This window comes from Panulirus ornatus, chromosome 13 (assembly GCF_036320965.1).
Source record: "Panulirus ornatus isolate Po-2019 chromosome 13, ASM3632096v1, whole genome shotgun sequence".
Classification (NCBI taxonomy): Eukaryota; Metazoa; Arthropoda; class Malacostraca; order Decapoda; family Palinuridae; genus Panulirus; species Panulirus ornatus.
In genome coordinates, this window is record NC_092236.1 from 55660059 (window position 1) to 55674537 (window position 14479).

Genomic DNA, 14479 nt, shown 5'->3' on the forward strand with positions numbered 1-14479 from the left:
TTTGACCACAGATTCGTATTCAGCACACATAAAAGTATCTACGTTGAAAATTACAAGAAAATCTAATTTTTCAAAAAATCCAAGAAAAATCCCAGGCTATAGCCTTGCGTTTTTTTTTGCTCAGATTTTCACTTCCTCAGATTTAAATGAAAATCTGGTTGTAGATGTTATTTTATATGGTATTTAAGTATTTGGAGTCAAAAGACTGTAATTCATAATATCAACCGGTTAATTACCACCTGGACTAATTATGATAAAATTTGAATGCTAATTACTGGAGGAATTATCCGAATTTTTAGATTTTGACCACAGATTCGTATTCAGCGTACATAAAATTATCTATGTTGAAAATTGCAAGAAAATCTATTTTTTCAAAAAAATCAAGAAAAATCCTAGGCTATAGCCTGGCGTTTTTTTTGCTCAGATTTTCAACTTCCTCAGATTTTAATGAAAATCTGTGTATAGATGTTATTTTATATGGTATTTGAGTATTTTGAGTCAAAAGACTGCAATTCATAATATTAACCGTTAAATTAGAACCTTTTAGTAATTATGATGAAGCTAGAAATGCTAATTACTCGAGTAATTTTCTGAATTTTTAGATTTTGACCACAGATTCGTATTAAGCATGCATAAAAGTATCTGTGTTGAAAATTACAAGAAAATCTATTTTTTCAAAAAAATCAAGAAAAATCAAGAAAAAAAAGCCTTGCTTTTTTTTGCTTAGATTTTCAACTTCCTCAGATTTTAATGAAAATATGTGTATAGATGTTATTTTATATGGTAAATATTTAAGTATTTGCAGTCAAAAGACTGTAATTCATAATATTAACCGGTTAATTACCACCTTTTACTAATTTGAAGTTAAAAATGCTAATTACTCGAATAATTATACGAATTTTTAGATCTTGATCACAGATTCGTGTTCAGCACACGTAAAAGTATCTATGCTAACAATTTCAAGAAAATCTATTTTCTCAAGAAAATCAAGAAAAATTCAAGGCGCCTTGCATTTTGTTTGCTCTGATTATCAACTTCTTAGATTTTAATGAAAATCTGTGTATAGGTGTTATTTTATATGGTATTTAAGTATTTAGAGTCAAAAGACTGTAGTTCATGATATTAACCGGTGAATTAGCACCTGGACTAATTATGATAAAATTTAAATGCTATTTTCTCGGGTAATTATACGAATTTTTTATATTTTGACCACAGATTCGTATTCAGCATACACAAAAGTATTTATGCTGAAAATTACAAGAAAATCTTATTTTTTCAAAAAAAAAAAAAAGAGAAAAATCCAAGCCTTGCGTTTTTTTTTTTTTTTTGCTCATATTTTCAACTTCCTCAGATTTTAATGAAAATCTGTATATAGATGTTATTTTATATGGTATTTAAGTATTTGCAGTCAAAAGGCTGTAATTCATAATATTAACCGTTTAATTAGCACCTTTTACTAATTATGAAGTTAGAAATGCTAATTACTCGAGTAATTATCCGAATTTTTAGATTTTGACCACAGATTCGTATTCAGCACACGTTAAAAGTATCTATGCTAACAATTTCAAGAAAATCTATTTTCTCAAAAAAATCAAGAAAAAATCAAGGCGTCTTGCATTTTTTTTGCTCTGATTTTCAACTTCCTCAGATTTTAATGAAAATCTGTGTGTAGATGTTATTCTATATGGTATTTAAGGATTTGGAGTCAAAATACTGTAATTCATAATATTAACTGTTTGATTAGCACCTCGACTATTTATTATAAAATTCAAATGCTAATTACTCGAGTAATTATACGAATTTTTTAGATTTTGACCACAGATTCGTGTTTAGCATGCATAAAAGTATCTATGCTGAAAATTACAAGAAAATCTATTTTTAAAAAAAAAAAAATCCAAGGCTATAGCCTTGCACTTTTTTTTTTTTATCAGATTTTCAACTTCCTCAGATTTTAATGAAAATATGTGTATAGGTGTTATTTTACATGGTATTTGAGTATTTGGAGTCAAAAGACTTTAATTCATGATATTAACCGGTTAATTAGCACCTGGACTAATTATAAAATTTAAATGCTAATTACTCAACTAATTATACGAAGTTTTAGATTTTGACCACAGATTCGTATTCAGCACACGCAAAAGTATCTATGCTGAAAATTTCAAGAAAATCTTATTTTTTCAGAAAATCAAGAAAAATCAATAGCCTTGCGTTTTTTTGGCTCATATTTTCAACTTCCTCAGATTTTATTGAAAATCTGTGTATATATGTTATTTTTTATGGTATTTGAGTACTTGGAGTCAAAAGAGTGTAATTCATAATATTAACAGTTTAACTAGCACCTTTTACTAATTATGATGAAGTTAAAAATGCTTATTGCTCGAATGATTATACGAATTTCTAGATTTTGACCACAGATTCGTATTCAGCATACATAAAAGCATCTATGCTCAAAATTTCAAGGAAATCTATTTTTTCAAAAAAATCAGATTTTCAACTTCCTCAGATTTTAATGAAAATCTGTGTATAGATGTTATTTTATATGGTATATAGACTAACTATGATAAAATTTAAATGCTAATTACTCGAGTAATTATCCGAATTTTTAGATTTTGACCACAGATTCGTATTCATACATAAAAGTATCTGTGCTGAAAATTACAAGAAAATCTATTTTTAAAAAAAAAAATCAAGAAAAATCCCAGGCCATAGCCTTGCGTTTTTTTTTTGCTCAGATTTTCAACTTCCTCAGATTTTAATGAAAATCTGTGTATAGATGTTATTTTATATGGTATTTGAGTATTTGGAGTCAAAAGACTGTAATTCATAATATTAACCGTTTAATTAGCAAATTTTACTAATGTATTCTAACATTAGAGGTCTTTTAATATTAGCAGTAAAGGTCTTTGGAGTTCCTGCAATGTATTTGTGAACAACACTTTTTGCTGGATATTGAGATTCAACTTAAAGTGGCCCCAGGGTCGCCACTGTTAGGGCAGACTGAACCTTTTAGTGTTCCAAAAAGATAACTTCAGGCATTTTTAGCTCTCCTTCATCCTCTCTGTCAAAGAGTTTTTATTCTAACCCTCAATCTCAATGATAAACTGCTTTCATGGCTCTCAGGACAGACCAGCGTGGGAGAGAAATGTAAGTTTTGAATGATGGGAAACATTCTCACTCAATGGTAGTTTCACGCATTTTTCTCACATTTTTGCCCCTGATGTGATGTGACTCCAAGGTTGCCACTGTTAGGGCAGACAGAACTTACTGATCCAAAAAGATAACTTCAGGCATTTTTTTTTTCTGCTTTATCCTCTGCCAAAAAGTTTGTATTCTAAATTTCATCCTCCATATTAGAATGAAAGCCAGAAGGGTGGTACAAATACGGATACTGAGGGCAGAGAGTTAAGATTTGGGAATGAAATTATGTTAGCATTAATCTTTAACCCATGGGAAAAGGAATGTTTTTCAAAAAATGTCTGGGATACTCAGAGTTTTAAGGATTATGAAGTGATTTTTAAGTCCCATCTTTATATATCTATCCATATCTCTGATACCCGTTCTAATTGAAACTTCCTCAGAGTCCCATGATGTTCATATTTGGTCATGAAAGAAGACAGGCTTATGAGGGAATAAGTGTTTGAAAGATATGCTGATTAAGAGATACAGAATGGGAAACAGGCAGTGAATATTAAATTTTCTTAGAGAAATCAAGTAATAAGGGTGATACTGAAGAAAAGGGGATGATTGAGGTACCTAATTCACTGCTTTCTTGTTTGACTATGAAAAGTAAAGGGGGGGTTTCCAAAAGGACTGCAAGATTGCCATGATTGATTGTGGCACATTTTAAAGCTACAGATTCTATTTCAAGCATTTCAGGTTAAATGCTCCAAATAATATTATTACTCTGTATAAAAGTGCTTAGTAGCTGAAGAAATAATATGTTCCCATTTGATACAGATATCAGTAGTTACTTTCAAAATGAGTCGGATGCAGATTGTGCAAGAGTCACGTGGCTATGAGTCAACCATCAAGGTTCAGTGCTGCCATCTGGTGTGTGAGGAGTGCAACACCATGGGATACGATGAGTTCCAGGTACCTAAATACCCTTGCGTTATATTCTCTCTTACCTGTATACTTGTGCATGACTCCTGGGTTTTAGTCCATTAAATTGTTTCTTGTTTAATGTGTTGTGTAACTGATACAAGTGAGAGTATGTAAATAGAAAAGATACTTTATGTCTTTTTGTAGTATGTGGTGTTAGGAGTTTAAGGAAAAGCACTTATCGGATCATTAACTATTGACTGTTGTTATTTTAAATGCACAGTGAAGTAATAACCACTTTGTACAAGATGAGAAAGAGAACTATGGTCTCTTGAAAATTATGAGATGAGAAATAACCCTATGGTCTCTTGAAAATAATGAGGATGCTTCATATACAACAGGTAGCTGATGTGATATCCAGTGAAATGCAGAGGACTGTTTTTTGTGAATTTATAAGGGTTCATGAAATGAAAGTCGTTCCATTAGTGAAGGCTTTTGTATTAGATATTTCTCTTCATTTAACCCATCCTATTATCCTTTCATGACATACTAAGTAACGAAAAAAAAAAAGTCCAAGATGCCCAAGGAAAGTGAAGTAATTATACATACACCTTGACATAAGTTTGAGTGTAAGAGAGTAAATTTTAGATTGATGTGGGTAAAAATGAAAGTGAATGGCGAGAAATTGATGAATTGTTACTGCTTATGCACCTGGCCATGAGAAGAAAGATCATGAGAGGCAAGTGTTTTAGGTGCAGATGAGTGTGTGTATCAACAGTTTTTATGCAAGAGACTAGTTGTTAGTAATGGATGATTTTAAATGTGTGGATGAGTTATGTGGTAGTTAAGGGCATAATTGGGGGTATTGGGGTAATCATTGTTATGAATGGAAGTGACAAAGTACTTGTGGATTTGTGTGCTGAAAAGGACTGGTGATTGGTAATACCTGGTTTAAAAAAGAGGGATATGCACAAGGATACATATGTGAGTAGGAAAGATAGTCACTTGGTATTATTGGTTACATGTAAAAGGAAGACTTTTGGATGTAAATGTGCTGAGAGGGGTGGCTGGTAGGATTTTGATCGTTGTCTTGTGAAGTTGAGGGTGAAGGTTTGTAGAGGTATTTGGAGGAAGAAATGGTATCAATGAGAAGTAAGAGGTGAGAGTAAGTGAGCTTGGAAAAGAGACCTGAGTGAAGAAATACCAGGAGAGATTGTGTGTAGAATAGCAAAAGGTGAAAGTAAATGAAGTAATGGGAGTGGATGAAGAAAGAGAGGTATTTAGGGAAGCAGTGTTGGCATGTCCAAGAGACGCATGTGGCAAGCAAAAGGTAGATGGGCAGATTAGGAAGGTGAGTAGTGGGATGAAGTAAAGTTGCTTGTGAAAGAGAAAAGACAGGCATTTGGGCATTACTTACCAGGAAGGAGTGCAGATGATTGGGGGATTTATAAGAGAAAGTAGCAGGTCAAGAAGAAGTTGCAGGAATAGAAAAAGTAGGCAAATGAGAGTTGGGATAAGCGACTATACTTTTGGGAGGAAAAGATGTTTAAGAGGTAGTTGAATAATGTGCAGAATACAAGAGAACAAATAGGAACATTATTGAAGGGGGCAAAAGGGCAAGCAGTAACAGGTAATGATAAAGTGAGAGAGAGATAGTAAGTATTTCAAAAGACTGTTGAATGTGTTTGATAGTGGTATGGCAGATATAGGTTGTTGGGTTGGGATGATATGCTAAGTGAGAGAGCCATGGAAAGTGTTTTGGTGAAGAGAGGAGGTGATGGAAGCCTCATGTAAGGTGGAATGTGGCTAGGTGGGTGGAGTGGATGGTATTACAGTTGAACTTGTTAAGAAAGCAGCTGACTGTGTTATTTACTGGTTGTTTAAGATTTTCAGTGTTTGTGTGAATAATGGTGAAGTGCCTGAGGATAAGTGGAATGTATGTACAGTGCCTTTGCATAAAGGCAAGGGGAATATATTTGAGTGCTCAAACTAGAGGTATAAGTTTTTTGATATACCAGATAAGTTGTATGGAAGGGCAATTTTGAAAGGGTGAAGGCACATATAGAACATCAGATTGGGGAGGAGCAGTGTGGTTTTAAAAGTGGTAGAGGATGTCTGGATCAGGTGTTTGCTTTAAGGAATGTGTGAAAGAAATACTTGAAGAAACAGATGGATTTGTATGTTACACTTATGAATTTGGAGAAAGCATATGTTAAGGTTCATAGAGATGCCTTGTGGAAGGTCTTAAGAATAATTGGTGTGGGAGGAAAGCTGTAGAAGTGGTGAGAAGTTTTTATCAAGGGTATAAGGCATGTGTATGAGTAAGGAGAGAGGAGAGTGAATGGTTCCAGGTAGAGGTTGGTCTGTGGCAGAGGTGTATGATGTCACCATGGTTATTCAGTTTGTTTATGGATGAAGTGGTGAGGTAGATAAATGCTAGAGTCCAAGAGAGGGGTGAGCATGCAGTCTGTGGGGGATGAAAGGGCCTGGGAAATGAGTTTGTTGTTGGTAGCTGATGATACAGCTAGCACTGGTGGTGGATTGAAATGAGAAACTGCAGTTGTTGACTGAGTTTGGAAGAGTGTGTAAAATGAGGAAGTTGAGAGTAGATGCAAATAAAAGCAAGGTCATTACATTAAGCATGCTTAGCAGCGTTGAGGGAGACAGGTTAGTTGGGGTGTGGATTTGAATGGAAAAAAATTGTTGAAAGTGAAGTGTTTTAAGTACCTTGGAGTGGATATGGCAGCCAATGAAATCATGGTAGCAGAAGTGTGTCATAGGTTTGTTGAGGAGGCAAAGGTTTCAGGAATGCTAAAGAATGAATGGAAAGAGAGAACGTTATCTGGAAGGGCAAAAATGGATGTGAGGCATGGGCTGTAGATAAGGCTGTGCAGGGCAAGGTTGATGTCTTGAAAATGAAATGTTTGAGGACAGTGTGTGGTGTGATGTGGTTTGATCGAGTAAGTAATGAAAGGGTAAGAGAGATGTGTAGTAATAAAAAGAGTGTCAATGGGAGAGCTGAACATAGTGTGCTAAAATGGTTTGCATTTATGGAGAGAAGAGAATGCGTGAAGAAAGGTTGACAAAGAGTATACATTTGTCAGCATTGGATGGGACTAGGAGAACAGGAAGACCAAAGTGGAGATGGAAGGATGAAGTGAAAAATATTTTGAGGGATCAGAGCCTGAAAATGCAGGAGGGTCAAAGACATGCACGGGATAGAGTGAATTGGAATGATGTGGTATGCTGGGGTCAATGTGCTGTCAATGGACTGAACCAGGGCATGTGAGGCCTCCTGAATAAACAATGGAAAAGTTCTGTGGGGCCTGTGTGGATAGAGAACTGTAGTTTTGGTGCATAATACATGGCAGCTAGAGAATGGACATGAGCAGATGGGGCCTTTCTTCATTTGTTCCTGGCACTACCTCACTGACGTGGGAAATGGTGACCAAGTATAAAAAAGAACCGAATTTCAAATCCATAAATTTTTGAGATGTTGTACATATTCCACACTACTGTGGACAAGTTTATGAAGTGTTTAGTGTATACAGAGTTTGGAATAAATTGGGTATAGCTTGTACCATATATATACATATTTTTTGTTAAAGAAATTATTGTTATATGATAATTTGTTTCTTCTGGTTGATCCTCTGGAATCTGTTGGCTTTGTAGCATCCTCTTAAGAACTTGACTGAAATTTTATTTTCACTATTGATTTTAAAAAGGGTATTTATCATTGTGAATACAAATTTTAAGTGGTACATTAATTTATGTTGTATATCATATTTCCAGTTACTTTTGATCTTTTTCACTGCTTTCGTTAATAGATAAATTGTAGTTCTGCTATCCCCTTACTTCTTTAAGTAGTGTTCTCAGTTCTCTTTGAAAATCTGCAGTCTTCAGTTAACTAGCTTGCAGTTCAAGGTATGGCATAAGATAGCTTTGTGCATTTCTCAATTTTGTTCTTGCATTGCCTTCCCTAGTTAAGCAGTAGAGAATGCATTTTCAAGCATAGTTTTCTTTTTTTGAAATAACTTTTTTTATAATACATGTTTACTTCAGTAGCTCATAAGAAGTGGATTATTCCTGTGTACATCAACTTATCACCAGGCTTCTGATTATTTGTGAGTTTTTACTCAGGAACCCTTTATGATTTCTTGTCAGGATATATCTAAAAGACCAACTAAAGTGATAACATGTCATTTTAAAAATCAGGTTAGTTTGCATAAGGACTAAGTGTGATCAGTTATGTACATGCCAGTTAACATTATTTCATAAGTGAAGTTGTTTTCAGGGTAGAAATAAGCTTAGACATTGAGTAGTGACATTTTATGCTTGTTTAATGAACATTTGTAAATCTTTCTTGATTTATGATATGTTTTGAATATGTCTTGAAATTTTGTGGTAGTCATTTATCTAATCTTATCATCCATTTTATCTCTTTATTACAGTAATTGAAGTTTCAGTCTCATTCAGTTGAAATCAGAATTCAGACCTTTAGAAATCTGGGCTTATTAATAAAGTTTTTGAAAATTGTCAAGCTATATGAGCTCCTGTCAATTCTTTTTATCAGGAATGATTTTTGTTTACAGTAATATCTTTTAACTACAGTTAAGTTTTCAGAGAAAAATTTTAATTACACTTTGGCAGCGAACAAGAATCAGAAATATTTATTACAACTATATATAATTTCATGGAATCAATTATATAATGTTCTAGTTAGGGATGAGTTGTTCCCATTCTTTATCATCTTATTTCCCTCCCTCTTGAACGTGAGTATGCTTTTTTCATTGATAGCTTATTACATTACCAGGCCATTACTCTGGAGGGTAAATAATGGAATCTTTTATTGTATGTACTCAGTCAAAGTATTCTGGCCTTGAGGATCCTGAATTTTTATTATTATATTGTCTTTAGTTTCTTTTCAAAATACAACATGCTATATTAAACCAAAGAGTTTTCAATGAAATTTTTTAGTTTTGAATAAAAGCTGGGTTTTTGAAGATGATCATAGGGCTAGAAATGTTAAATTTGAATGATTTCCAGTTTTCTACATTTTATACTTAATGTTTTCAGCTAGCATATTTGCTGTGTATGATACGTTGTCCATTGATCACTAAAAGTTTAGTAGAATGTAATTGCTATCACTGAATATTTGAAAATTCTTCTCCTTCAGCTATACTTTTATTATGCTTTAACGATTAAGAAGTGTTGCATGTGGATTAGTAACATGATTGTCAGAGTATTAGAGTTTGCTTTTTTATCAGTTGAAAAGAGATCTATAAACAAATATTTTGTCTGACAATCATGTAACCATTTCATCTATTGATTGTGTTTTAGAGGAATTGTGGTTAGGGCTGGTCCTCACTTGCCTGATGACATTTGCAACTTATATCAGTTATTGCAGTCACTGAAAGAATAGGTTGTCACAAGTATCAAATTATTTTAGACTCATGTTGTTGATCATTGAAATTTCAGACTTACCAAATCAGGTTTGTAAGGATCTGCATTTAGAGTGCAGGTTTGGAAAGTTTTTGGATATAGAGTGAACACATTGTTGTGGTTAACTAACATGTCACAAATACTAGTAATTATAATATCTTTTGCAAGCCAGAAGATTTTAACAAGTTGAAGTGCTTTTACTAAATATAGTTCAAAATGACAGCCTCTTATCATTTCCTTTCTCTGTTCTATGGAACCACCAGAAACGTCCAGGTTGCAATGATGGTCGTAAGGTAAACAGCTTGAGTTGACCCACTGCTTATGAGGCTTAGCATCGTAGGCTGTTTTATTGTTTTTCACTTAGCATAGTAATTTTATACTTCAGAGGCTACAAAGTACAGTTATGCTATTTTATTGATGTGCTGTACTTGCATGTAGTAGAATATTATTAGTGCATGTGACCTCTACAGGGATAATGCATGTTTTGATGTAAAGGATTATAGAGTAGTTGCTACAGATACATGAAAATAGTATAAAAAAAAAACCTTGATTCAGTACAATTTTATCTCATCATTGTATGCTGTCAAACCTTACTGACAAAGTATTCTGTCATGAAAGTATCAGAGCTTCAGTACTGTACTCTTTTGAAGTCTCAAAATATTTATCTGGTCATGACTATTTCATACCTTATTAATAAAATCATCAATGTTTGCTGAATTACATTCATGTATTTCAGTGTCTGACCAAATTCTTTCATCTCCCTTTCATAATGTAAAAAACAGTTTTATAGACTCTTCAAATCAAAGCTCATAGTTATTCTTCATCACGGACAGGTTTGACACTCTTCATCATACTGCTGTTGCTTAGGAAAATTGCTCATATTTGTATCGTGAGGACTTTATCATAGACAAAAGCATTTTTCAGAGCCAAAGCTAGGATTTTTAATTACAGAACAAAGATTCCTTATTTCTGTAAACTTTCAGGAGCTCTGTGCATAAATGATACTTTAGACAACACTTAGGGAAACTGCTTTTGAAATATTAGAGAATGTACAGATAGATGTATGATTAAATGAAGATATTTTAATATTGTAAATTTTAGATTGTGTAATTTCTTATCTTATGGACTTGAAAGATATTAGAGAGTCTGTCTTGTTTAGCTGCTGTGCAATTGATATGAATTTATGAACTATGAAATTGACAGTATATGGTCTGGAGCTTTTATGATAACTTAAGAGAAGGGGAGTAGTAAGTCAGAATGCAATAACTAGCAGTTCAGATAATGTTTGCACATTTTTTGCCCTTATCTTTTTTTTTTAACTTGGCCAGTTTGTACCCATCAAAGTCACAAGGAGGATAGGACATCAAGTTTGCACTGGTAAAGCAGTGGAGTAAAATCCATATAAACAATGCATGTAGATTTATATAGATAATGTATTTTATTATACTTTGACACTGTCTCCCGTGTCAGCGAGGCAGCGCAAGGAAACAGACGAAAGAATGACTCAACCCACCCACATACACATGTATACATTCATAAACGCCCACACACGCACATGTACATACCTATACATTTCAACGTATACATACATATACATACATACACATGTACATATTCATACATGCTGCCTTCATCCATTCCCGCAGCCACTCTGCCACACATGAAATGACACCCCCTCTCCCCGCATGCGCACGAGGTAGCGCTAGGAAAAGACAACAAAGGCCACATTCATTCACACTCAGTCTCTAGCTGTCATGTGTAATTTACCGAAACCACAGCTACCTTTCCACATCCAGGCCCCACAAAACTTTCCATGGTTTACCCCAGACACTTCACATGCCCTGGTTCAATCCCTTGACAGCACGTCCACCCCGGTATACCACATCATTCCAATTCACTCTGTTCCTTGCACGCCTTTCACCCTCTTGTATGTTCAGGCCCCTATTGCTCAAAATCTTTTTCACTCCATCCTTCCACCTCCAATTTGGTCTCCCACTTCTCCTCTCTCCCTCTACCTCTGACACATATATGCTCTTTGTCAATCTTTCCTCACTCATTCTCTCCATGTGACCAAACCATTTCAATACACCATCTTTTGCTCTCTCAACCACACTCTTTTTATTACCACACATCTATCTTACCCTTTCATTACTTATTCAATCAAACCACCTTCACACCACATATTGTCCTCAAACATCTCATTTCCAACACATCCACCCTCCTCCACACAACGCTATCTATCGCTTATGCCTCACAATCATATAACATTGTTGGAACCTCTATTCCTTCAAACATACCCATTTTTGTTCTTCGAGATAACGTTCTTGCCTTCCACTTATTCTTCAACGCTCCCAGAACCTTTGCCCCCTGCCCCACCCTGTGACTCACTTCTGCTTTCATGGTTCCATCTGCTGCCAAATCCACTCCCAGATATCCAAAGCACTTCACTTTCTCCAGTTTTTCTCCATTCAAACTTACCTCCCAATTGACTTGTCCCTCAACCCTACTGAACGTAATAACCGTGCTCTTAATCACGTTTACTCTCAGCTTTCTTCTTTCACACACTTTACCAAACTCAGTCACCAACTTCTGCGGTTTCTCACCCGAATCAGGAAAATTGTAACATAATAGCTTAGTGAAAAGTGTAAATACTGTGGCAAAAGGAGGGTTACATCTTACTGCGACCAGAATTGCAACTTAAGCCTTTAATCATCTGGGAAACTCACCACAAGTGTAAGTAAAGTTTTGATATGTTTATATATATATATATATTACATATTTTTCTTTCATACTATTCGCCATTTCCCGCATTAGTGAGGTAGCGTTAAGAACAGAGGACTGGACCTTTGAGGGAATATCCTCACCTGGCCCCCTTCTCTGTTCCTTCTTTTGGAAAATGAAAAAAAAAAACGAGAGGGGATGATTTCCAGCCTCCCGCTCCCTTCCCTTTTAGTCCCCTTCTACGACACACAGGGAATACATGGGAAGTATTCTTTTTTCCCCTGTCCCAGGGATATATATATATATATATATATATATATATATATATATATATATATATATATATATATATAATTTTTCAGAAAAAAACAGATCTTTTGAATGGTATCGCAAAAGATTGGTTGAATTTTTTCTTTATTTATATTTGTTGAAAAGTGCCACACTGGGGTACACTTAATATTTTATTTAGGGCAGCACTAATCTCTCATTATGCACCCATTGTGGTTGTGTAATGTTTACATTGCGTCAGTCACGGTTCTAGATCTCCAGTGAAAAGATGGGACTTCTAATGAAAGAAAAATCCACTGATGTAGGGCCCATATGAATCAATTTGCACCTTATTTGGACATTAAGAAGCCAACCACTACTTCCTGACTCAGCTGTTAAGGAGTAAGGGGAATAATGAATGATTATGTATTTGATAGTGGTGATTATTTGATGTAATCCTAGGAGCTTATGTGCTCCCACTTTTTGGGCTTACTGTATGGTTTGTGATCAGAATAGGTGTATAATCCAAAATGATGCCGGAGGAAAATATTAGAGCTATAGTACACTCAATTCACTCTGTTTAGTCTTTGAAAAGTCTGACCAAACCTTATTTTACCTCTCTTCACTTGTGCTCTCATTCTTTTCCCACACTATTATTTCTTGGATCAAGTAATTGACAACAGATTCTTTTTCTTAGTTTTAAGACCAACATGTATGATTTTGAGCACTGCATCTGGACCTTAGAGGTTGGAGATGGTAATATCCAAAGTATTTGGAAAGATTCTGCAAGTGCCACTCCGCTGTGAATCCAGAAAAAGGCATTATTTTTGATATACAGAATATTTTGCCTATTTGTGTTTAGTCGGTGGAAATAAAGGATTACACTCCTTTATATTGGTACAGGATCAAGCAAAAGACGCTTTATTTGGAAAAATGCCGACTTTGATTATGATTATGTTGATGGCATTTATATAGTTGCTCATTTTAAGGAAATTGAGTTATACATTGTATGTGTAAACTCATTTCTCACTCCCTCAAGTCCTTTTAGATGCACATTACTCTGTCCTCATGAGGAATTTTATACAATATTGTTCTAAAGCTCTTTTGGAATACATAGATCCTTGAATCCCTTGTACATTAAACTGTGCACTGAAATGTAATTCATGTATATTTTCAGAATAATTTTTGCATAGACACTAGAAAATAGTTTTAGATAAGTGAGAAATTTTGCTTAATTATGTAGCTTCATGCCCCATACAGAACATGGTGGCCTTTGCCTGTACGGTGTATAGGTGTAAATGATGCATAGATAGATTGCACATGGCTTGTTAAATTGTAAATGTAGCTACCATTTAGTTGGAGAGTATAAATGTAGCTACTGCTTAGTTAAAGAAGGAGCTCACACATGGCTTGACAACACTAGATATAGAAGAAATGCAAATAGGCAGTGAGCTCATGTACTGCTGGTTGAGTATAGTTCAGAACAGTTACTCTGTAGATGAATGTTTAGCACATACTTTTGTCTTGGAATTTAATGTAAAACTTTAAAATAAAAATTAATGATAGCTCTGCTACATACAGAAGAGATAGCAGTGGTGTGAGAATAATTTCTTGCCCATGTTAAAGTATCCAAATCACAGTAAGAAGTGATATGTCTTTTTCTCCTACATCCTTATTCCTGTTACAGCAATGGTGCTTTTGCAAGCCCTTTATTAACATCACATTCTTTGTTCATCTCAGCAAATTCGTCCATACAAATTCATATAATTACTCCCCAGGTCTATATTTCCATTTCACCATTGGTGTTTTTCTGTATGTAGTCCATGTTTTGTGTATTTTTACATATTCATACCAGTGTTAGTACTTCATCTTTACTAAATTAGGTACTCACATTATCATACCTTCATATTTTTCACTGCCATATTCATTACACTGTTGGCACTTCATTTCATCAGCTTTCGAATTCATCCCAGTTACTTGCACTCACTCAGCCATTCTACATGTTGTG

General features: G+C 34.5%; 1 protein-coding gene across 2 annotated transcripts in view; it reads left to right on the plus strand.

Moving 5' to 3' along the window:
- The window catches only part of LOC139752918 (bridge-like lipid transfer protein family member 3B), a 140143-nt gene that overhangs the window by 107800 nt on the left and 17864 nt on the right, over positions 1-14479 (plus strand). For both annotated transcript variants that reach the window (XM_071668977.1, XM_071668976.1), the window contains one exon: positions 3958-4092. In XM_071668977.1, the coding sequence (XP_071525078.1) occupies positions 3958-4092 (135 nt within the window). The remainder of the gene's footprint in view (positions 1-3957; positions 4093-14479) is intronic.